This window comes from Misgurnus anguillicaudatus, chromosome 9, assembly GCF_027580225.2.
Source record: "Misgurnus anguillicaudatus chromosome 9, ASM2758022v2, whole genome shotgun sequence".
NCBI classification, from domain to species: domain Eukaryota; kingdom Metazoa; phylum Chordata; class Actinopteri; order Cypriniformes; family Cobitidae; genus Misgurnus; species Misgurnus anguillicaudatus.
Window position 1 is genome coordinate 28647105 of NC_073345.2, and position 25720 is coordinate 28672824.

At 39.9% G+C, this 25720-nt stretch overlaps 1 protein-coding gene across 1 annotated transcript in view; it reads right to left on the reverse strand.

The window, feature by feature from the left end:
• Nucleotides 1-25720, reverse strand: part of prlra (prolactin receptor a) — a 42920-nt gene that overhangs the window by 12097 nt on the left and 5103 nt on the right. Inside the window, exons 3-6 of the mRNA XM_055180393.2 lie at nucleotides 8942-9035; nucleotides 8421-8553; nucleotides 6329-6498; nucleotides 951-1120 (exon numbers count right to left, since the gene is read on the reverse strand). Coding sequence (XP_055036368.2) covers nucleotides 951-1120; nucleotides 6329-6498; nucleotides 8421-8553; nucleotides 8942-9008 — 540 coding nt within the window. The 5' untranslated portion in view covers nucleotides 9009-9035. The remainder of the gene's footprint in view (nucleotides 1-950; nucleotides 1121-6328; nucleotides 6499-8420; nucleotides 8554-8941; nucleotides 9036-25720) is intronic.

A 25720-nucleotide genomic window follows, 5' to 3' on the forward strand; every position in this document is an offset into this window, starting at 1 on the left:
ATATATTTTAATTCAATTCAATTTGGAGCTGTTTAAATCAATCTTGTTTAAGGGTAAATGGGGGACAGGTGCCTTGCTCAAGGGCACATCAGTCGCAACCTGCCAGTTGCGAGACTTGAGCCATCAACATTAACTGAAGAGAATTACAACATCAGTTACAAACATTTATGCTATACTCCGAGCCAGTATTGCTCTTGGGTTACTCTGTCACTAGGCATTCATTATTGCACATGCCTTTGTGTTATTGAAGAGGAGCCTTTGGCCAATAATCTGGTTTGATCTGGTCTCTGTTGCCCTGCATATCTAACCTCCCTCAGGTTTCTGTCGACTATTGAAGACTAAACTGGTACAGTCAATGATTAAACTGCTTTGTGTTACAGCTGATTTAATGGATAAAATGGCCCACCAGCTGTCCGCCCGCATGTAGCGTTCCATTCACATTAGATGTCTCGGATAAACTCGCAAACAAACACCTGCTCATGTTAACTATTTTCTAGTCTGTTCGGTAATATTTAAGAAGTTCACATGCAGCAGTTGCTTGGCAATGCTAGTCAATCAGACCAGGAGTAAACTGCAGTTTTCTAACAATTTAGTATTGCACAAGTGTAACAAACTGCTTTACTGTTGCCTCTAGGTGGCGCAAACCTATGTAGCTTGGTGTGAGTCAACAACACTGTCAATTTTTTACATTTTGAAATATTTCTAATATTTGGAAATCTACTTAACAAACCTATGTATGTATGTGATAGAGCATTGCGTAAGGAGTGCAAAAAGTCATAAGTTCAAACCAAGGGAACACACATACTACTAATAAAAAATTTATACCTTGTTATGCACTGTAAGTTAGTTTGGATAAGAGCGTTTGCCAAATGCATTAATGTAAACAAGTCACTCAGATGACTTTTATTTGTTTTTTAATATCTAAACAAAATTTTGAAATTGTAGCCTACCTCCCAATCCTTATCTTTCTCTTGTTTAACTCGCAGCTGGTAAACTAGCGTGATCCACCCTGATCGGGTGTCCGCGGATTTTGGCTTCTCCCAGGACACCTTCACAAATGGACTGGTCTTGTCTTTTTCATCCACTATCGCTGTGACGTTCTCGGGAATGTTTGGTTGAACTATAGGAGAAAGAGAGATATTAGTAATAGTACTAGTTAGAGTTAGTATTGCTTATATACATCTTGTTAAAAATTTTAAAATGTGCTTGTTTGATAGCGCTATGAACATTGTAGATCTTGTTACAAAAACAAATACAAACCCACAAAACATTTAAATCCTATTTTTGCAAATAAATCAAACGTCACTAACCCCAACCCGCAACTTCCAACTTGATTAACTTTCAAAAGTGTCTGGAACAACACTGCGTATGAATATAATGGTAGACTGCAAACCTACAGACCTATAAACCTTTCATAATTGGGATTGCAATACTACTATGGATCAGATTTATTAAACAAGGCATATTTGCGTGGGGCACAAGTTTGCAAAATGCAGATGGGAGTAAATATTTCAGCAGGTAATGTACTGACTGAAGGCGCAGATTAAAGAACACAGGCACAAAAATCTAATTTCCATAATGACGAATGCAATTTACCAAGAGCAGTGCAAATTAGTATAGAGTTCAAATGCGTTTTTAATTAATAATGGTGCAAATACTAGTTAATTGACAAGCACAACCATTAAAAAAATCACATTGCGTAAGTCATTGAAATATTCTCCTCTCCACTATGTGAGTCCACACATTTCAACGCAAATATTTCACAGCGTGTCTTTAGTAAATCCTGACTTTTTTACAGCCAAAAGAGACTGTTAAGCTGTTAGTAAATCTGGCCCTTTGTATTCTATATATTTCATAAGCTTCTTGTTTTATATGTCTCTGTTGTCTGTAGTAAAATGTACTTACTGAAATGCCAGCCTGATCTCACAAAATGTTTATGTATATTACGAGTTGGCTAATTTGTATGCAGAGGCGGACACCACTTGAGCATTTTAAAGGTGCAGTGTGTAATTTGTAGAAGGATCTCTTGACAGAAATGCAAAATAATATACAAAACTATATTATCAGGGGTGTACAAAGACCTTTTTATATTGAATAATTATGTTTTTATTACCTTAGAATGAGACGTTTTTATCTACATACACCAAGGGTCCCCTTACGTTGAAGTTGCCATTTTGTGCCGCCATGTTTCTATCGAAGCCCTTAATGGACCAAGTTTTTTTACTAAGTTGTCTCCGACGTTAACATGTTTTTCCGGTGGCGGCTACCGTAGCTTCTCTATGTGTTACAAAAGCGAGGGGTGAGCAGTGGACTGAGCTATTGGTTGCAATTCACAACCTCACCACTAGATGCTGCTAAAATGTACACACTGCACCTTTAAGTAAATTTTCCAAGCATCTGTGCGTTATCAGAGTGTTTGTCTTGGGAAAAATTAACTTTACTTTACTAAAAAGTTTTCACTAAATTGTAAAGCTTAGAATCATACTGTGTATTCCTATTATATTGCACATAAAAATTGATTTAATACCTAATTACATAAAAATTGTGCACTTTTACTTTTCTTGGGTAAAAGTACAAAAGTACTTTTTACTTACGTAAAAGTAAAAAACAGATGTTTAATACTTAAATATTAAATATAAACCAAAAACTTGAAATTATGAAATGTAGTGGGGTACAAATTATGATAATATGGTTTGGAATGTACACTGTAAAAAAAACTTTGCTGCCTTAAATTTTTTTGTTAAATCAACTCAGAATTACAAGTCATGTCAACAGATATTAGTTGTCACGACTTTTAAAATATAGTTGAGAAAAGTCAACTTAATTTTATAAGTTATAACAATTCACCTGTAGTTTAACAACTTATCTCTAGTCAAGATAATTAATAGTAAGTTGAAATGACTTGTAAATCCGAGTTGATTCAACAAAAATGTTAAGGCAGCAAAGTATTTTTTACAGTGTATGTTTTCCAAAGAAAAACAGTGATAAAATACGAATACTTAAAAATGTACTTGTATGTAGAAAGTAAAAATACTTAAGTAGTGTCTGCCTCTATTTGTATGAATTCGTACGAAGTCAATCGTACAAAAATTTACAATTATCATAAAAAGCAATAATGAAACCCCACCCTTAAAACCAGCGTAAAAGGGGCGAAAGCAAATTTTACTTACTTTTTAAATAATATGATGACTATAGCATAATTTTAAATGTAAAAGGAAAAGTTCACCCAAAAATTTATATTTTGTCATTTATTTGCTTCTTTAGTTATCCCAAACCGGCATGAACAACAACAAGGTGAGTAAATAAGGACATCAATTTTGGTATAACTGTTGCTTTAGGACTCTGTAAGTGGAGCAATAACACAGAAAACCAGCTTATTCCAGTTTGGGTAAGAAACACCTAGTAATAAGGTCTAAATGACCTTTGTGCTAGCACAAAAAGGAAAAACCTGCTGAAAGAAACATTAGAAAAGTGTGCTAGGTATTTCACGTGACTGTTTTGCGCCATCGGCATGAATAAAAAACCCCAGTTAAAGTTTAGACTCGCAGTTATAGCGGCACACACGAGTTAATGATGGCAGGGAACTTGTCTAAACTAACACTTCAGGTAACTATAATAGCTAGCAAAAATTTAAGCTAAATGGAATTGCTTTAGAGTCTTCCCTCCAAGCAATTTTGCATTTAAAAGACACAGCCCAGACTTCTAGGTTTCAAACAAGGCAAAATTTTGGCTGTCATTAAAAATTTTATAGATGTCAAACCTGATTTTGTCAAGTGAGAGATGTCCATATTTTATTTTGTTGATAAAACCCAACCCTAACCACACCGAACCCTAAAATCGGAGGGAAATGATAAGTGAAAAACAATGGTCTAGAAGCAGCTAATCCCGATTGCTGAAATCTTATTGGTTGATTGAAATGTTGTCCCAGGGTCAACATAATGTTGCCCTAAGGACATCAACCACTTGGCAAAATCAGGAGATTTTTATGCTTTGCAAAAGACATGTAACCAAATTCAAGGTTATTTTGGCTAAAAGTGGGTTACTTTGGACTATTTTGGGTCTATAGTTAAACTAGACGATGAAATTATGGCTATTGTTATTGGTATTATAAGTAAGTCATTTAAAAAAAAAAGATTTTTTAACAAAATGCAGGGATTACATGACAGAAGGAAACTGTGTGTAATATTTTATGGCCCAAGGGATCAAACAGTGAACCCGGTGAACCCTAGCATGCTGACATAATATTCCCACTCGCCCGTGACTGTGGTAATAAAATCAGCAGCACGTATAGGGCTGGGTACCGAATGTAGATACTTTTATGGTATCGAACGAAAAACTTTGATGCTTTGAGTATCGAAAAATTATTTTTCTTTCGGTGCCAAATTTCGGTTCCAAAAGCCAAGCGACTGTGTCTGTGTGAGCCTGTACTTGCATGTAAGGACCTAAAGCGCCGGCGATTGGCTGTCCACCACCACGTGACGGGGAGGATTTCTGAAGATACTCGCAGTCACCCAACACAAGTGTAGAAAGGATGCAATATGAGAAATATACAGAAAGGATGAGTTAGCTATGTTCTGTTTGTTTGAAAACAGTTCAAACATCAACAAAAAGTGACGTCGCGCATATTCGCTTAGACCGCCTTTAATAATGTTACCCTGAGTGAAAAGTGTTACCAGAATTAGTTTTAATTAAGGTGAAAATTAGAAGTTGTGTGTTTAATGTATTTTTGTTGATGTTTAAATGGATTTTAAAACATATGAGTTTCGTTAGGAACCAGCATCGAAACTGAGGTATCGAAATTGGCACCGGATCGAAATATTTTAAACAATGCCCAGCCCTAAGCACGTACCATCTAATATGTATTAAAGGATAATTCCGGTATTTAACACTTTGAGTCTCATTTCTGGTTTGTTTTGGATGAGCTACAGTGATGGACGCAGAGGTTTTGACAGTGGGTCGTGTCTTGAGTTTTTGACTCGTTTGGAGGCGTCTCTTGACTGCTTCAGAACGGAAGTCAATGGCCATGCACAAACACGTCACCAAAACAACACCCAACGTTCATTTTCGGAGCTGTGCTGCTCACCGAGTGGTTCGTGGTGTTCGTTGATGATTAAAAACAAGTTGTGTAGCGAAATACAGTTTCTGTCGTGTTTTATTTGGCATTTTGTAAAATTCCATTGACTTCTCTAGGAAGACGCAATGCTCGCTGATATATCACTCCGCGGCCGGGAAACAGAAAAGGGTCTGTTTACTTTCAGAAGAAATGTATCCCATATTTGTAGGGCTGACATTCGATTCGTGGGTTGACATTCGATTTTCAGTTTTGAGATTCGAATATATATATATATATTACAGCGTTAATGCAGAGCTTTTGCCAAGCAGGAAGTGCGCTTCACGCTCCCGCTCTATAGGTGGCGCAGAGAGACCAACATCCATAGCCAACAGCACTAGTGGAAGAGATCACCTCAAACGGAAAGCACGCTTCCTGCTCTGGCATTCACGCTAATAGTGTTGTAAATAACGTTCAGTTTCTTGCAAAAACTGATTGATTTGCTTCATAAGACGTCAATATGTCACACGGAGTTATGGGGGATTACTGTTGTATTGGATATATATGCTTTAGCTCTTAAAGTGTGCGGATCTGTTGACTTGCATGATGGAGCACTGGGGTTTCTGCAAAATATTTTCTTTATTGTTTTGCTGATGAAAAAACATATTCGATGGTGTGTTATAAATAAACTTGATTTTGAAAGTATACTACCGTTTTATTACAGTTTGTTGGACTACGTTCATTCATGCTTCAGACTCAAATATAGAGCGGAAGTATATACGCGGTTGTGAGGTATCTGAAAAAATAGTTCCACTATAGCAAACAACACGGATTGAAATCATACATTGCGCCAATATATTTGTTTTTAATCATCAACGAACACCACGAACCACTCGGTGAGTAGTACAGTTTTGAAAATGAACGTTAAGTGTTGTTTTAATGACATGCCTGTGCATGGCCACCGACCTCCACCCTGAAGCAGCCAGGAGACGCCCCCAAACCAGCCGAAAAGTCAAGACACGACCCATTGTCAAAATTTCTGTGTCCATCACTGTAGTTCATCCAAAACAAACCAGAAATGAGACTCAAAGTGTTAAATACCGGAATTATCCTTTAATCAACATCACAACAAACAAATAATGAATCACAATGGAAAGACCATGACACCAGCTTGATAAGGAGAAGTACAGTAAACAAGTGTGATAAATTATATGAGACGGGTTGATGATGGAAACACTACTTCATACAGCTGAAAGAACATAAGAGGATGTCTCCTACCTATATACGCCACGTCCACATCCATGGGTTCTGAAACGTTGTTGCCCAGGGCATTGGTGGCCACCACAGTGATGTTGTAGTTGACCCACAGTGAAGTGTAATTTCTGTTGAAGAAACACGAGTTCTCGCCTGCGGTTCTGTAATCCGGACACTCGAATACTGTCTCTGAGCTGTGTAGACATACAGTATATAGACAAACAGAATTACATTTACACATGCAATAAAATGATGCAATAAAATGATACACAATGGGGCGGTTTCCCGGACAGGGAATAGACTAGTCCTAGACTTAAACACTTTTAAGAGCTCTCCAAACTGAAAACAACTTTCACTTACAGATCTTAAAATACATCAGGGCCCTTTGTTTTACTTCAAGATGCACACAGGTAATGTTTTTAGTAAGGCATGTTGTTTAAAACTAGTTATATTTCCTAATTAAACTAAGGCCTAGTCCTGGATTAAGCTAATCCTGGTCCGGGAAACCGCCCCAATATGTTCCTGTGGCACAAATGGTTTATTAGCCTATTAAAGAGCACCTATTATCCGATTCAAGAATTTACATTTCCTTTGGTGTATCAGTACATGTTAACAATATGCAAAGGTACAAATCCCAAAGTAAAAAATGGCGTGAGTTATCGTTTCCAACTGAAATCTCTTTTCTTGGACTACAACGATCAAAAGGATTGTAGGTAACAGTTTACTTCCTTGGCCTGTTGACGTGGACATGGCGATCATTATCATAATCCCTCTGGCTTCTGACTCACAATCTGTAAATATCTATTGTTTTTATATTTAAAAAATTTACTACTGGCTAAACCATGATTTAAATGCAAGTTTTGTGCAGTGCACTTGTTGTTTGTCGTTTCTACATGGTTTTATGTTTTAGTATCATTACCATACTAATCTGTTACGTTCTGCTCAAGCCGCGCTGGCAAAGTTGATCAATCAGCTTAGTCATCTGCATTTTGTGGATCCGATTCGGCTCGTATTGATAAGGTAGTAAAGACGATATTAACTCCTGTAAGCATTGCATGTGAGCTAATCTTCCAAACATGGTAAGGAGCGTCACATTTCAGCTGATGTCAGAGGTATTCAGACCAATCACAACGTACAGGTTCAGAACAATGAGGTTTGTACTAAATCAACGCATTTTAGGGAGGCAGGGCATCAGCAACAAACACATTGTATTACACCAAATACACAAAATATGTTGTTATAGCAATGTAATAGGTGTTCTTTAATTTTTTGATAGCGAATTTCATTTTTTCAAAAAAATAAAAATAATTTTGAATTCTAATATTTGGTAATACCACCATGGTCCCCAAAGGGCCCCGGACCCGCTGTTGAAGATCCATGCATTCATGTAATGTAATAGCACAACAGGCACAACCAAAATAAAGTTCTCACATTTTCTATAGCTGCTTAGAGTGTTGCTTGAATATATAAACATATAAATCTACACACAAAGCTATAAACGTGCACATACCCATTGAAAATTATTATTTGGATTATAAACATTTCAACACTTAAAAAAATAAAGGTTAATGGCTATTTAAAAAAAAGTACAAATCCTTAAAAACAAATCCAATATGTCTCGATTCAATATTAAAAAATTGTTCATAAGTCATGCAAATTTTGTAAAAATTTTCCTAAAATTTTGCCTGTTTCCATAATGTAAAGAACATTGTGCCAAAATATAACCTTGATATCTTTAACATTGACTGAGTAAGGTCATGTCAAAGATTGAAATCAAATCTCATAATTTAAGCCTAAGATTCACAGACAGCGTCACATTTCATCGAATAACTCATCACTGTAATATCTTAGGTGGGTGTTTTGCATGCGAAACGTGTATAAACATGAACTTTATGTACGCTACTCAGAGCGGCATTACACAGCATTACGTTTTAATGTGTTTGTGTACAGTAGCCTACTTCTCAAAGCCGTAATGTTGTCATAACAGTTAACCGCAATAACAAAGATTTTCAACGTTTGCTTTTCGATACTCGTTTATATTCAATTGGGTGTGTGGGCACGTGTACCTGTGTGTGTTGACTGAAAGTAAGTCATGTTAAGTAGGAGACAGACTGACTTTTCTAGACGGTAGTAGAGGGCGTATGTGACCGGCAAGCCCCCATCATCTCCCGGTTCCCACCAGCAGGTAAAGGTCTCTTTCTCTGGAGAGCGACAGAATATGTGTCTGGGCTTGCCTGGAGGACCGACACCTGTTGAATTCCAAACCATAATGACATTCACATTCTGTCTACAAGGATAAGTACCATGGTATTCTTCAAAAAAGTAAAAAGTAAATATTTCATGGTCATGTCACATGTAGTGGGCAAAAAGACAGCATGCTACCATTAGATTTGTTGTTTTGTAATGTTATGTGAGAAAATATAAATATTACTCAGTCTCTTTATAAGAATACAACCAGACAATACAGGACATTTTTGCAGTATTAAAAACTGTATGAACATTTTGGGGTTCTTTTTTGTGTACATTTTTCCTGTATTTTTCTGTACTTTCTGTTTGTATCTGTATTTTTGAGAGTGTAAGGTCAGTCAAGTTTTGGGGGCGTGCTTACTGTAAATTCATAATCATATCATAGCTCACCTGCTGCCTGTGACATTAAAGTGGTGATAAAGGTCAAAATCAGCACGACTTCAGAGTTTCCCATCATGTCTGATGCCGTCCAAACTTCATAGATCTGAAGAGTGAAAGTAGAGAGAGAGACAGAGAGAAAATTTACTTTTTGATAATTTTTTCTTGGCATTAAAAGATTACTTATTCTTTATTTTTTTTAAGAAGGAGGAACTGTGTTAATACTTTTACATATACTTTTACAGATAAAGATATATAGATATAGTATTGTATATAATGTAGTAGGTATAATATGACAGGATAAACATAATATGAAGTACACAAATAAAATGGTTGCATACACATTGGGCATACACATAAAACGTGAGTTCAACGATTTGCACGAGTAGATTACATACAAAGTCAATGCAAAGACGTGATCAGACGCGTCCTCGTGTGGGGCGATGGGAATTACACGATATAGGCGGCGCGTTTGCTGCGAAAACACGCGCTATTTGCCTCAAGCAAAAATTTTCAACTCGAGTGAAAAATTTGCATGACACGAAGTTAAATCCTGCGAGTAATGTAGAGCGAGTAAAGCGATGCCCCACTTTGGTGTGTGTACGTAGCATTAGGGGCGATTCACATTTCGCGCTGAAGTTCATTATTTCAAATGTAGGTGCGCGGTATTCACGCTCATAATGCTACGTACACACCAAACACTGGGAATCACGTTACTCGCTCTAGATTACTCGCGGGATTTAACTTCGTGTTATTTTTCACTCAAGTTAAATATTTTCAATTTGGGCGAAGACGCGTTTGAGGCGAATAAGCGCGTGTTTTCGCGGCAAATGGCCGCCCATATCGCGTCATTCGCATCGCCCCACACGAGGACATGTCTGATCGTGTCTTTGCATTGACTTTGTATGTAATCTACTCGCACAAATCGTTAAACTCGCGTCTAGTGTGAATTCACATTTATGGAAGCGACGCGGTCGCAATGCGCACGTGATGCGACTCGCTTGTTTTTTTACAAGCGCGTCTGCGCCGCATTCAGTTAAAAACATTTCAACTTTTCAGAATGCCGCAAGCGCACCAAAGATTATGTAACAAGAACCAACTAACGGACGCATTTTTTGAGTGTACTTGCTTCATTCGCGCGTGAAATTCTAGTCATCGAGACATTCACACGGATATTCGTGTCATGGGAGGGGCTTCTGCTTCCTGTAATCACGTCACTACTAGAGCAAGCTCCTGATTGGTTAACGCGGCACGTTTTTCCGCCAAAGTTCAGATTTTTCATCTCGTGCATTTCCCGCGGCAACGTTCAATTCACGCCATTCGTGCGAACTAGACGCGCAAATGAGGTGATATCGTGTCTACCGCACCACGAGACCTCCAGACACGCGTCTTAACATTGACTTAACATTAAAATCACTCACGCTTGACGCCTCTACTGCGGCTGGGGTGAATGCAGCATAAAACTGACATTGAACTCCAGTTGGGAACGTTTTATTGTACAACATTATCTAAAAATAACTATTTCCACAGACTGGGACAACACATGATATTACTTTATTAATAAAGTAATATCAACGTTATTTTTGGTTTCTGCTTGTAGAAACTATAGCTGCATTTAAAACGGGATATTTCCCTGTCCGAGGAGTACTTGACTTTAGAGTGAAAACAATTATAGTCGCCATATTAAAGGATCGTTTCAAGCCGAATTGCCCAAAACTGAAATCAATGAATGAAATCAAATTTCATGCTCCTAATAACAGAATTAGATGATAAAACTTGAGCTTGGATTTCACAGACAAGGTCACATTTGATTGAAACATAAAATGTCTGGCAGGTATTTGAGATAAATTCTGTTTACATTAGATCCAGTAGCAAATGTAAGAGCCCAGCCATTGGGTTATAAAGATAAAACATGTGCCCAATGTGGCCATAATTACTTCACATCAAAGTAAAGATTTACAGCATTATACTTGCTGTTTCACAATCAACAAATATGTCCTAGTCCAATGAATAGTCACTCATTGGAGAAGTGTTTTTCTTACGAACATCTTATCAAAGGTCTCTGGACAATGTGAATTATGATCTATTTAACTTTCGAGAGAACAGGAACAATCTGGATCAGTCAAACTCTTTTAATGTCGCTGTAAAGTCATCTTTTATCAAGGATGAGACTTTACAGCAGTTAATGGTATCTCCTACTGTAAACTTAAAAGGCACCATCTATAATTCATGAGGTTTTGCAAACAATATAAAATACATTCAAATTTTAAAAAATATAGTCGCCAGTGACCAAATCACCAGGTGAAAAACAGCTACACTGCGCTTATGTGGGAGTTTTTCTGATAGTTTAACAGGTCATTTTGTATTTTTACCACATGACATAGACCTTCAGGCAAAGGTTGTAAACTCAATGCTCTTTAATGTAACCTTTCTGTTGATGGGAAAATTAAAAGTGACCTATGTAAAATATCCACAAAGAAAAGGTCAACTCACAAAACAGACAGACAGGTAGACTCGTGCCTCAGTCTAAGGCTACAATATATAAAAACTATACAAGGTACTCGAAGCTAGTGCCGCAGTTCCCGGCTGAACTGAGGACTCGTGTCTAACAACGTCTTTAAGCCGTGACTTCCACAATACAGCACAGCCTCTCATAGCTTATACTTAAATGTAAATGACATGTGAGCACAAATATACAGGACAAACCAAGAGGGTCAAATTCCAAGCACAAAAGGTAAGCGTCTATAATGAACAGTCAGGTCTTGGCAGCTATAACTATGTAATTTATGTGCAAGTCTAGCAATTATGTAATCATTGATCATTTTGGCGACAGTGTTATTTATTACTTGGTCTTCACAGGCCAAACAAACACGAATGTTTTTTAGAAAGTATGTGCAATAAGTGAGTTTTAAAGGAATCATACTTGTCAACACTGGGATTTGAAAATAAGGGAAAATTCCAGAACATTTAAGGGCACAAATTGGCAAAGATTAATCGTGAGTAATCACATACAAAACAAAAGTTAATTTTTGCATAATATATGTGTGTGCTGTGTGTAATTATTATGTATATTTAATACAAACACACAAACATACACACATTCAGAAATTTTTATGTATATATATTTTTAAAAAAATGTATATATGATATAGAATAGATATAATGTAAATAAATAAATATACACATGTAAATGTTTCCTAAATACATACATGAATGTGTGTGTATATACATAATAATTACGCACAGAACACACTTGTTTATTATGTTACACATCACTTTTATTTTGTATGCGATTAATCGCGATTAATCTTTGCCCAGCACTACTTAAAACTATTTATTTTCTTAGGTCATTTTGCACATCAAGACAATGCATCTTGATTTAAGAATTTTTTTAATATTTGTACTGAAAACAAGACAAAAATACTAAGTAAGAAAGTCATTTTTTTGCAGTGTGTACCTTGTATCATTGTTTAATTGTTTGTATGGCTCTCCCTTGCATCTGCAAGTCACTTGTTATACACATAGGTTGCATTCCTTAATAGGTTGCATACCTTCTAATTTAAGTAGTAAAGCCCAAACAACAGTGTTACACATAAAAATATGAACACCCTGCGGCGCCATACACATTGGAGTTTGTGTATGTGGGTGTACGTGCACGCTAATGCGCGCGGAGGTTGTAGCTTTGCGCACTCATCATCATCCTCCACATAGACGTTGCAACATGATCTCACAAAGTTCCGTGGGATAGTCACGGAATTTTGTGCTCATTTTTCCGTGGCATTCTCACGGATCTCCGCATTTTTCCGTGGCCCTGCTATGGACTGTCTTTTTCCGTGGCATTCTCACGGATTGGTTACTCAACTGCTTTTTCCTATTTTTAAACCATTTTCGCTTCGGTTTAGGGTTAGATTTGGTGTTTCCGTTAGTATGTCACTTTAACTATTGGTTTATACTATTTTTTCTGATTTATTATTTTATATTTTCTAAACTTTAAACAATTGTCGCCTGGCGTTGGGGTTAGAGTTGGGTTTGGGTAAAGATGTCATTTCATGTAAATCTAACCCTAAACCGAAGCAAAATGGTAAGAAAATAGGACAAAACAGTTGAGTAACCAATCCGTGAGAATGCCACGGAAAAAGACAGTTCGTAGCAGAGCCACGGAAAAAGGCGGAGATTCGTGAGAATGCCACGGAAAAATCAGCACCAAATTCCGTGACAATGCCACGGAAATTCGTGAGATCAGGTTGGACATATATTACGCTGCCTATTGGAGCTGACGTATCAGCGCGGCCCCCATCTTGGATGGGTCCCCAATTGGCCCCCCTTGCATTGATTTCTAATGAGAACGGTTTATCCCCAACTAAAATAATCATATCTCCCCAATTTTTTAACGGATTTTTACATGGTTTGGTTACACATAAGTAACGTTAGTAACGATGACATAATATTTTAAATGGTAAAATCACCAAAATCATCCCATGTGATCTGGTAATAATACTGCACTGGTTATTGCAACCATAAGCTGCACAAAATATGGGCATAGTTGCTCGCTCTCCGTTGACTCCGATTGACTTTGGTGCTAGCGTACAGTGAGAAGACCCAACCAATATGGCGGCAACACTGGATTACGTTCCAGCATGTCATGAGGCGTCTACTGTATAATGAACCCATCTTTCAAAGCTGTTTTCTTCTTGTTTTATTGACGGGTGTTGTTTAAGTAATATGTTACAGACATACTGCCACCTGCTTTACCGGAGGTGAATTTAGCAAACATCAAAAATACGGGAAATTATTTAAACGGGAGGATGACGGGATAGAATGGTAAAATACGGGAAAATCCAGAGATAAATAGGGGGGTGACAGGTATGAAAGGAATAATGTATCTTATGCATAACCTTTCACACACTGAAACTCCTTCTGGTTTGTCTATTGTGAAATTCTCAAGAAGTTGTGCTTGCCTGGGCAAAACTTGCAGTCAAATGCGCCTGAAGGTTTTCATTTGCTATTCCATAGCTCTGGGGCTCTGAATGATTGGGTGTTTCTAGAAAGCTTATTGCCAGAGGTCAAAAGAGTACACCCTTACCTCAATTTTATTTTATTTATATAGCGTTTTTAACTATTGTAATTCGTGACAAAGCAGCTTCAAATGAAATAGAAACACAGAAAAGCAAAGAACAACAAAGCATGGCAGTTTTAAATATAGTTTTGAATGTAGTATTTGAAGTTACATGGAGTCATAATGTAATAAGTAGTACTCCATTCCAGGGTATATTATGAACATAGTCTAGGATGGAGTATGTGGGCAGTGTAGCATATAATACTCATATTTCAAACTACTAGTATTAGCATGTTTACTAAAGTAGTTGTTAGGTTAAGGTACTATCACAGCAAACTCAAAGAACAACAGTTAGAAGATATTTCAAAATCATGAGGGTTAAGAATATCCATATTAATGAGAGCAGTATTAGGGGCTGTCCACACAGAGACGTGTATCACTGTATACGTATACATTTTTTATCGTATTGGCGTTTCATCCACACGGATCCGGCGTTTTGGGAGACTGAAACCGCTATTTTTTGAAACCGGGTCCTAAAGTGGATAAATCTGAAATCGACACCCTTGCGGCTTCGTGTGTACAGCCAATCCGTATATTTTGTGAAGCGCAAACGTCATCACATCACGTGTTGGAAGCGTCACACGTAACAGCAACAACAATAACGGCGGACTATGTGATTGTGTTTGTGCTACAGAAGCTACTAAGCCTACTAGCTTTATTACAGCAAAATGTATTGCTTCTATGCAATTGTGGTGAGCAACAAGCGATAATGGACAACACCGTACGTTGGTTATGCGCATGCTCAAAGTCTTCTTCTCCGTGTATAGTGTATATCTGTGGCAGAATTACAGCGCCCCATACTGGTCCGGCATATATACTACACCGCTTTCAGATGGTTTCAGTGGTTTCGTGTGTGTGCAGATATTTCTTGAGACGACGCCGTGTTTACGGATTATTTTTTTAGAACAAGGGAAAAAAATGATCGGATAGGGAATGCACCGGCTTCGTGTGGACAAAGCCTTAGTGTATAAACAAATATCTGTGATGTCCTGAGCCTTATATGTTTATGGCCCTTTTAGATTTCTTAGTATCTGAGGTTTCAGGGTAAAATTCATCTGATAAACCTGCATTATAAGTACAATCTGTTAAACAATCTGTAAAGGACAAAATATTGATATAATATGGTGTTTAAGGCAAGAACTATAAGCAGAGCACCTAGATGTGTAATTTAGGTCATGGAAACCTTTTTCCAAGAAAAAACAATTTAAAATCTCCCAGGTATGTTACCTAAGGCACATAAGTTAGGTTTTAAATCAACGTCAAAAACATCAAAGTTATGTAAAGTAACTATGTTTTGTTATCGAAATTATTTGACTGTCTAAAATTTGTTTTAATTACACTCTTACAAAAAAGTTTCCGAAAATGTCAGGCTGTGGTTACTGAAAAAAACTAAAATGGTTCTTCTACGGCAAACGCTCTCTAGCACCTTTACCTTTATGGGGCAGTTTGGTGGACAGGCTTTAGATTAATCCAGGACTAGTCCTTGGTTATATTTCTTGCATTTTGAGACAAAACAATGGCACTGATATATGTTAAAGGGACACTCCACTTTTTTGAAAATATGCTCATTTTCCAGCTCCCCTAGAGTTAAACAATTAAACTTTTTCGTTTTGGAATCCATTCAGTCGATCTCCGGGGTCTGGTGGTACCACTTTTAGCATAGCTTAGCACAATCCATTGAATCTGATTAGACCATTAGCATTGCGCTAAAAATAACCAAAGAGTTTCAATATTTTTCAATATTTTTCCTATTTTGCCTGTAACATGGCTGCAGCAGGCGTAGTGATATTACACAGCCCCCCAAAATAGTCCCCTTGGTTACTTTCAATAGCAGGGGACTATTTTCAGGTGCTGGGTAATATCATTGCACCTCCTGCAGCAATGTTACAGCAGCAAAGTCCTTGATTATTACGCCAGAATGAGAGTATAGTTCCTAGCCATATCCGGTAAGGTCATATCGCACCACTATAGCACCACATATGGTTCTACATAGCACATTATGGTTCTACACAGGTGCTTCACAGGTACTTCATCGGTGCTATATGGCACTTAAAATTGTTTCTCTATGATTACGAGTCAAGAACCACTTTAGCACTGTTTTTTGTGTAGTTCCTAGCCATAGGAAATCGCAACTTTTAATTTTCCGTCAGTCTTAGTACATGACGTAACTACAGAAGAGTCAAGTTTTAAATAGGAAAAATATTGAAACTCTTTGGTTATTTTTTAGCGCGATGCTAGTGGTCTAACCAGATTCAATTAATTATGCTAAGCTATGCTAAAAATGGTACCGCCAGACCCAGAGATCAGCTGAAAGGATTCCAAAACGGTAAAAATCAAATGTTTAACTCTAGGGGAGCTGGAAAATGAGCATATTTTAAAAAAATGTGAAGTGTCCCTTTTAAGATTTGTTAGTAGTCCTTTCCAGGAAGCCGCCCCCAAGAGTGTTTAAAGAAAATTCGAACACTAAGAGTGTTTAAAGAAAATTCAGCTGATCTCTGGGTCTGGCGGTACCATTTTAACTTCTATTACTTTATTCTACTTTTTACTACAGTGTGGTATCACAAATTAAAATGAAAAAAAAGCTCCAGCTGGTATTTTCTGCATATTTGATTACGTAAGAGGTTATATCATCACAAAGACTCGGTCGACCTGTGTTTGCCTTCTTACTGCAGCACAATGCAATGTGCAAGAAGTCAATCGGGATCTTGGTAAATCATCTGCTCAGGAAACTATATGAAGTTGTCTCCATATGTTAAAGTAGACCATGTGGGCTAGGACAGTTAGAAATGTAATTTTTATCATGCACAGTCAGAAAAAATGGTCAAAAATGGTCCCTAGCTGTCACTGAGCAGTATGTGGTAAGATCGCTTTACTTCGACTCATTTAAAAACTGATGGTACATACTATCAAGATTTCAAGAATGTTTCCTTGATCTGATAATTGGCATTAGAGGATTGCCCTCCGACTGTATACAGCTTTCTTACATAACTTCCAAGGGAGGTTAATTCGCTAAGCTGGTTGAACGGTTACAGGCAAGCAGGGGCTTGCCAACAAGTCGGCATATATCAAGATTATCTTGCAACTTGCTGAAAAGGGTTTTGCTCCCTCCTACCCTCATGTTTTCCATAACTGTTCCTCATAAATCCATAGATAGCTTCGAGAGGTCTTTCTGGCTTTAGGAATTAATGTTCTCAGGTTAAAGCTATAAAAAGATTTAGGAGGATTACTTCACCTAACTATTTTTTTTCACAGAGGGGTGTTGTTTTAGTGACCACAAGATGAAGAAACGTGTATAGGTCATATTGTCTAATGACAAGGCATAAATTAGATACTAGAATGCAACCCATGTGAGTGCATGTTTGGTTTAAAGCAGTTTGAATATTATTACAGAACAGCAGAAATTATAGGTTGCCCTTTCACAATTTAAAAACAGAGTATAGTAAGGACCTTTCAATTAAGCATGGCTACATTTACCATCTACTATTTAAACTTACTAAATATAGTAAAACAGCATGCCGGTCCAAAAGATGATGGGTGCTTGTAGTCATGGCAACTACAGTACATTTTAAAAAACATTTCTGGTAAGACTGACTCATATGCCAGCATAAAGGTACTAAACTCGTAATTATGAATAGAACAATTACTTTTTGCTTGCATTGACAAATTTCTACAGTTTACACATGAAATTACTCTGTAGTGACTTAATTTGTACATTATAACATTTACTAATTTACAAAAAACAATTATAAATCGAAAAAGGGTACAAAAAACACTGCTGTTAACGTTATGCTGCGTTTACACCAGACGCTTTTGAAGCAGCAAAATCTCGTCTACTGTATCTAGTTTGCCGCTTGAACAGTTCGAATGCATTCACGCATCTACAGCGAAGTAGGTGCGTGGAAAAAGCAAGCATTTGACACGCGTCAGAGGCGAAATCCGCTTTTTGTGGGAGGGGCAAGTCCTATGTGGTTGTCTGTTTGCAAGATGGCTGATGTTAAATGCATTTATCGAGAGAGTTACTGGTTTATATTTGGTCACCTTACTATAGGGGGAAATTGTTTAAAAAACGGTGGGAATGCCGCGGGTCAGTAAACGTCACGTGACTCATTGCCCAAAAAACATATTCAAAGCTTTTGAATTTGAATCTCATCCACAGCGATCTATCCAGATGGATGTTGGGAAATCCTCAGCAGAAAGAAAATCCCAAAGTGACTTAATTAAACAAATAAATCTAATTAAAGACCTTTCAAAAACTGTTAAGCTGCATGCTGCACATGGAGTTTGGGTTTGTTGTGTAATTTTTTACATTGTCATGCTTACCTTCTAAATAAGAGATTTGTTTGATACGACACAGTGATATTTACATTTGTCAAACCCTCTGTTTCAGAATCTGTTAAAATGTTGTGTTTTTTCGGAGAACCATGTTCTCATCTTAAACCCCCGCAGCATAACTCTACACTAGTTTCACAATATGTAACCATACAGTTTGTGCCAGATCCAACCCTGATAGCAATAAGCGAATCCAGACCGGAGCTGCCAACTTCGGAGCAGACCCGGTACGAACCCTGAATGCTCTCTTTACTGTAGCTTCAGTGGTGTGAATGAAGGTATACTGTTACAAAGGTGAAAGACCTGAAAGGTGATCTGCAGTTAATTTAAGAGTAACGTAACAGTTTGGGATTAAGATCAATACAATATTAACAAGTGGAATTGCGTCTTTAATGTGGTATTGCATAATAAGTTGCCCAAGTGGGATCAAAATTATTCCCTACAAACCGTTGTAGTCTGATGCCATTCCAGGTACAATGACATCGATACAAGGCCCACGATACGATCCGGTGCGGTATGCTGTGCTACTTTAAGCCGGACGATATACTGGGATATTTCTTGTTTTGGTGTATCAATATTCTCTTACACCCCTAGGTGGTATTTTCAAATAATTCAAAGAACTAGAGTAAGTTATTCCGCTTATACCACGGACGGTTACCACAAACATTGCTTTGGGGGTTATTTAAAGACATTTGACAGGTAAGGTGTGCATTTTACAGAGAAATAATCCACACCCATGAAACATTTCTCAACCAATAGAATAAAGCATTTAACAGCCCTGTGGTATAAAAGAATATATTCCTAGAAAGCAGTTTGTGGTTAGCGTTTCAAGAAAGGAGGAGTACCGTTTCTGACAATGTTAGGGTTAGGTTTAATGTATGTCAACATGCTGAAAAGCCCTTCAGTGTTTGTGTAGATTTATCACTGTTGATGGATTAACAAAGCTTTAGCGAACAACATAATGATGGGTAAAACCAGTCATACAAGCTCTCAAACTTTTTCCAATAATCAAGATATGTATAAGCACTCATGCATGGCCACGTGAATCCAAGTTCTTACAAGACGAGACATATTTCATTCGAAAAAATTTCGTCTACAAATGTTTTTTCCCTTCATTCTCCTAAATTCGTGTTGTTGCTTTTAGCATTACTTGATTTTACATGTCTATGTTAAAAGCCTTTTAAATTGTTAGGGTAATTTTGACAGTTTGTCACACGTTGAGTCCTGCTGACTTTGCACAGCTTTAACTGTCTTCATCGCAGTGAAGACATCGCATTACTGAACACCTGCATGATGTTCCATATGACCTGCATCTATAATCGATCATGCAAATACTTTTTTAAACACTGCTAAGCCTAGAAAAGATCTATACATCATATGCACAAATCTTACTGTGCTAATGGAAAATACGCTCTTTCCTAGAAAAATTTCATAACTTCTTGTACCATTTCTTTTCTAAGTTTTCTAAAAAGTAATGATTCAATTACATTTCTGTTTTTTTCTGCACTGGTTTAACCCATGGTTGGGTAAATATTGGACAAAATGTACATTTATGCATTTGGCAGCCACTTTTATCCAAAGCGACTTACAGACATTATAGAGGTCAACTGATTATCAGCCTGGACGATTATCGCCACCGATAATAAGCCTTTTTATGGTTATCGGTGCCGATCATTTTTACAACGGATGTGTAAAGATTCAATCTTTGGGCTGTTGTTCCACTCCTGGCCTGCAGGGGGCGCCCCATTAAAGCTTCCTTGTTGGACACCCTCCTCGTCTCCAGATGGCACTGTAACCCCAAGCTCAGTGCTCACCACGCCTGCTGATTGCAATATTGTGTGTGATTGTTCTTTCCTCATTAGCCTTGATTTCTTTCACCTGTGACTTGCCCTTTATAAGAGTGCTTGTTCTTTGCCATCTTGTTCAGTCTTGAGCCATTGTACCCCAGGCTACAGATCTCCAGATAATAGTTTGTATCTTGTATCTTTTTTGACCCTTGTGTCTATTTTGTGTTTCACTGTTTTACGGAAGCTCTGCTATCCTAGTTTTTTTGTACTTTGTTCCTTGATTTCTCAAGTAAAGACTATTTTTATTTTATGGAAACTGAAGTCTCTTGACTCATTGCTCTTCTGCTTTTGGGTTCCACTGTCTGGGAGTTAGCTCAGCAGATAACACGCCACGCTTAGAACACCAGAGACCCGGGTTCAAACCCAGCCAAGGTCAATCACATTACAGCAAGACTGAACCATGGAAGGGAGCCCAGCAGAACGACCATCACCCTCCTCCAATGTAGATCGTATTCTGACAGCCCTCTCAGATCAAGCAGCAACCATACAGCGACATGATCAGGCCCTATCAGAGATTCTTCATATTTTGAATCTCCAGTCTCAAGCATCCTTGCCCCAAGCATCCCAATCACCCCCTGATCTTCCCAGCAGACCCATGTTATCACTCCCATCAGAGCCCAAGCTACCAGCACCCGAGAGATTCGATGGCACTCCAGAGAGATGCAGAGGTTTCATTACCCAATGTACCCTGGCCTTTCAGCTACAACCCAGCAGCTTTCCTACTGAGAATAGTCAGGTAGCTTACATTATTACCCTCCTAACTGGTAAAGCCTTGGACTGGGCATCTGCCCTGTGGGATCAGGGATCTCCAGTAACCACCAACTGCCAGGACTTCATTTCTGAGATGAAGAGAGTTTTTCACCATCCGGCCAGTAGGGGGGATGTGGATCACCGCCTGCTCAATCTCTCTCAAGGTACCCGAAGTGCAGCTGAGTTTGCTATAGAGTTTCGCACCCTTGCCTCAGAGAGTGGGTGGGATCAGAGAGCATTGAGGGCTACATTTCACCATGCTCTATCTCCAGAGATCAAGGATGAGCTAGCCTTCCGTGACCCGGCGCCGGACCTCGAGGCTCTCATTGATGTGGCAATCCGGGTGGATCATCGGCTCAGGGAACGCCAGCAGGAGCGTCAACGAGAGACTAGATTTTTTGAGTCTGCCAGTGCTGTTAAGTTGCCTTCATCTCTTAGTGCCCCTGAAGAACCCATGCAGCTGGGTGGAACCAGAATATCCCAGACTGAGCGCAACCGACGGATGAGAGAGAAGTGCTGCCTCTACTGTGGCAAACCAGGTCACTTTCGCTTTGCTTGTCCAGAGTTATCGGGAAAAGCCAACTCTCGCCCAGGAGGAGGGGGGCCAGGGCGAGATTAGAATCTATCCCCTGCTCAGCACCCACAGGGTTGACCATCCAGGCTACTGTCACCCAGGGCAACCACCATCATCCAACCTGTGCCTTTGTTGACTCTGGGGCTGCTGGGAGTTTTATGGACTTTGAGATGGCCAAGAGGTTTGCTATTCAGCCAACAATGCTCCAAAGACCCCTTAACATTACAGCAGTCGATGGCAGTCCTCTGGGATCAGGAGAGGTCAGTCAATGTACCCCTCCTCTGCAGCTACAGGTGGGGCAACACCGGGAATGGATACAGTTCTTTTTGATTAACTCTCCAAAGCTTCCTCTTATCCTCGGTTTCCCTTGGCTGACCTTACACAACCCACACATTGACTGGGCCAGAGGGATGGTTAGAACCTGGGGAGCTGACTGCCTAGTATCAGATAACACCTTCTGTCACCCTTCTAAGCCATTAGAGATATTTCCAGAGCCCTCACCAGACGTCCCTAAGGGGAGATCTGCATCTGTTTCCCAGACCCTATCCACAGAAGTCATGGCCGTTCCCGAAATGGTGCCTGTAAAGACCCAGCCACTTGCTCCCTGTCCTGAGTTATCTCGAGTTCCCCAGGAATATGCAGACCTCCAGGAAGTCTTTAGTAAGACCCAAGCTGCCACTCTGCCCCCGCATAGAGCGTATGACTGCTCTATTGAATTACTGCCTGGTACTAGCCCACCACGTGGAAGGCTCTATTCCATCTCTGGCCCTGAGAGAGTCGCCATGGACAAGTACCTCAAGGAGGCCCTAGACAGCGGGTTCATCCGTCCATCTACTTCACCTGCAGGGGCTGGGTTTTTCTTTGTGGAAAAGAAGGACGGGGGCCTCCGACCCTGCATAGACTATCGGGGCTTGAACCTTATAACCATAAAGAACCGGTATCCTCTCCCTCTTATGTCCACAGCCTTTGAGATCCTGCAAGGGGCCACGATCTTCACGAAACTTGACCTTCGTAATGCGTACTACTTGGTTAGAATTCGTGAGGGGGACGAGTGGAAGACAGCGTTCAACACCCCGACTGGCCACTACGAGTACCAGGTAATGCCATTTGGCCTAGTCAATGCACCAGCCGTCTTCCAAGCATTTATTAATGATGTTCTAAGAGATATGCTGAATACATCTGTGTTTGTCTACTTGGATGATATTTTGATTTTTTCCCACAATTATCAAGAGCATGTTCAGCAGGTCAGACAGGTCCTGGCCCAGCTACTGAAACATAGGCTCTATGTAAAGTTGGAAAAGAGCGAGTTTCATGTTTCAGAAGTTTCCTTCCTGGGCTTTACAGTATCTAAGGGCAACCTTCAAATGGACCCAGGCAAGATACGGGCTGTTTTGGATTGGCCTCGACCAACTTCAGTGAAACAGGTACAGCGCTTCCTGGGCTTTTCTAACTTTTACAGAAGATTTATTAGAGACTTTAGTTCTGTGGCCGAGCCTTTATCCGCAGTGACCAGGAAGTCAGCTAAGCCATTTGTGTGGACTAACAGAGCAGATCACGCCTTCAACAGGCTAAAGCGACTCTTTACATCTGCCCCAATTCTAACCCTCCCTGACCCAGAGCTTCCTTTTGTGTTGGAGGTGGATGCCTCAGACGTGGGAATAGGGGCCGTCTTGTCACAGAGAAGTAAGTGTGATAACAAGCTTCACCCATGTGCTTTCTTCTCTCGTCAGCTTACCCCACCGCAGAGGAACTATGATATTGGGAACCGGGAACTACTGGCTATCAAGCTGGCCTTAGAAGAGTGGAGGCACTGGCTGGAGGGGGCCAAACAACCATTCCTAATTTGGACTGACCACAAGAACCTCACTTATATCCAGCAGGCAAAGAGATTGAATGCCCGACAAGCCCGCTGGGCCCTTTTTTTCAATCGATTTAACTTTACTCTCTCCTATCGCCCAGGTTCTAAGAATCTCAAGCCAGATGCGCTCTCAAGGCAGTTTGAACCACCAGAAGTACAAAGCTATCCAGAGTTTATTCTCCCCACTTCCAGAGTGGTTGCACCTATCCAATGGGATATTGAGACAGCAGTTAGGAAGGCCCAACAGCAGCAACCAGGCCCAGGTAATGCCCCCCCAGGGTGTCTTTTTGTTCCTAACCCCCTACGTTCTAAGGTTTTGCAGTGGGCTCATGCCTCCCTCCCTTCTGGACACCCTGGGATTACGAAGACATGCAAGCTCATCCAGAGAAAATTCTGGTGGCCTGGATTGTGGAGGGACACTCGGGCCTTTGTGGCTGCATGCTCCGTCTGTGCCCAGAATAAGGAGCCAAGGACCCACCCTCATGGCCTGCTGCACCCACTGCCCATTCCAAGACGTCCTTGGTCCCACATTTCCTTGGACTTCATCACAGGGTTACCTCAGTCTCAAGGTAATACGGTAATCCTTGTAGTAGTGGACAGATTTTCTAAGAATTGTCACCTTTTGCCTTTGCCCAAGCTTCCCACTGCTAGCCAGACTGCAGAACTATTGATGAGGCACGTGTTCAGAATCCACGGCTTTCCCAATGACATGGTTTCTGATCGAGGTCCACAGTTTACTTCCCGGTTCTGGAAGGCATTCGGACGACTCATCGGATCTTCCATCAGCCTGTCCTCTGGCTTTCATCCCCAGTCAAATGGCCAGACAGAGAGGGTAAATCAAGAAATTGAGAAGACACTGAGGTGCTTGGTTGCAGACAACCAATCCACATGGAGCTCTCATTTAATGTGGGCTGAATTCGCACATAATACCCTTTACCATTCCTCACTAGGTATGTCTCCTTTTGAGTGCCAGTATGGTTTCCCTCCCCCTCTATTTCCTGGACAGGAGCCAGAGGTTGATGTCCCAGCAGCCACTCAGCTGCTTCGTCGATGCCGGCGTTCCTGGCAGAGAGCACGTTGTGCCTTACTGAGGGCTGCCAAACAACAACGGAGGCAGGCAGACCGACACAGAAGGGCTGGACCTATGCTTCGCCCAGGACAAAGAGTATGGCTCTCAACCAGAGATCTTCCATTGCGGGTGGAGTCACGCAAGCTGGCCCCGCGGTACATTGGCCCTTTCAAGATCCTGAAGAAGATTAACCCTGTTTCCTATCGACTCCTTCTTCCCAGGTCCATGAAGATTCATCCCACATTTCATGTTTCTCGTTTAAAACCTGTTGTTTGCTCTACTCTGTCCCCAGCTAGGAAACCTGCCCCAGCACCTCGCCTCATTGATGGCCAACCGGTCTATACAGTCCGTAGGCTGATGGATTCCCGAAGGGTTCGTGGGAGGACTCAATATCTGGTGGATTGGGAGGGCTTTGGCCCAGAAGAACGGTGCTGGGTTCCCGCTCGAGACATTCTTGACCCAGTTCTCATCTCAGAGTTTCGCCAAGCTAAAGAAAACACTTAGAAGAACGTCAGGTGCCGTTCCTAGGGAAGGGGCTCCTGTAAAGATTCAATCTTTGGGCTGTTGTTCCACTCCTGGCCTGCAGGGGGCGCCCCATTAAAGCTTCCTTGTTGGACACCCTCCTCGTCTCCAGATGGCACTGTAACCCCAAGCTCAGTGCTCACCACGCCTGCTGATTGCAATATTGTGTGTGATTGTTCTTTCCTCATTAGCCTTGATTTCTTTCACCTGTGACTTGCCCTTTATAAGAGTGCTTGTTCTTTGCCATCTTGTTCAGTCTTGAGCCATTGTACCCCAGGCTACAGATCTCCAGATAATAGTTTGTATCTTGTATCTTTTTTGACCCTTGTGTCTATTTTGTGTTTCACTGTTTTACGGAAGCTCTGCTATCCTAGTTTTTTTGTACTTTGTTCCTTGATTTCTCAAGTAAAGACTATTTTTATTTTATGGAAACTGAAGTCTCTTGACTCATTGCTCTTCTGCTTTTGGGTTCCACTGTCTGGGAGTTAGCTCAGCAGATAACACGCCACGCTTAGAACACCAGAGACCCGGGTTCAAACCCAGCCAAAGTCAATCACATTACAGGATGTGACGATAAAAATATTTAATTTTTAAATGCGCTAGTTGGCTATATTTATATTAACATTAGGGCTGCAAAATTAATTGAAAAACTAATCAGGATTACAATATCAAGGTGAACAATTAGATTTTTGTCACAATCGTGCAGCCCTAATTAACATTAACATG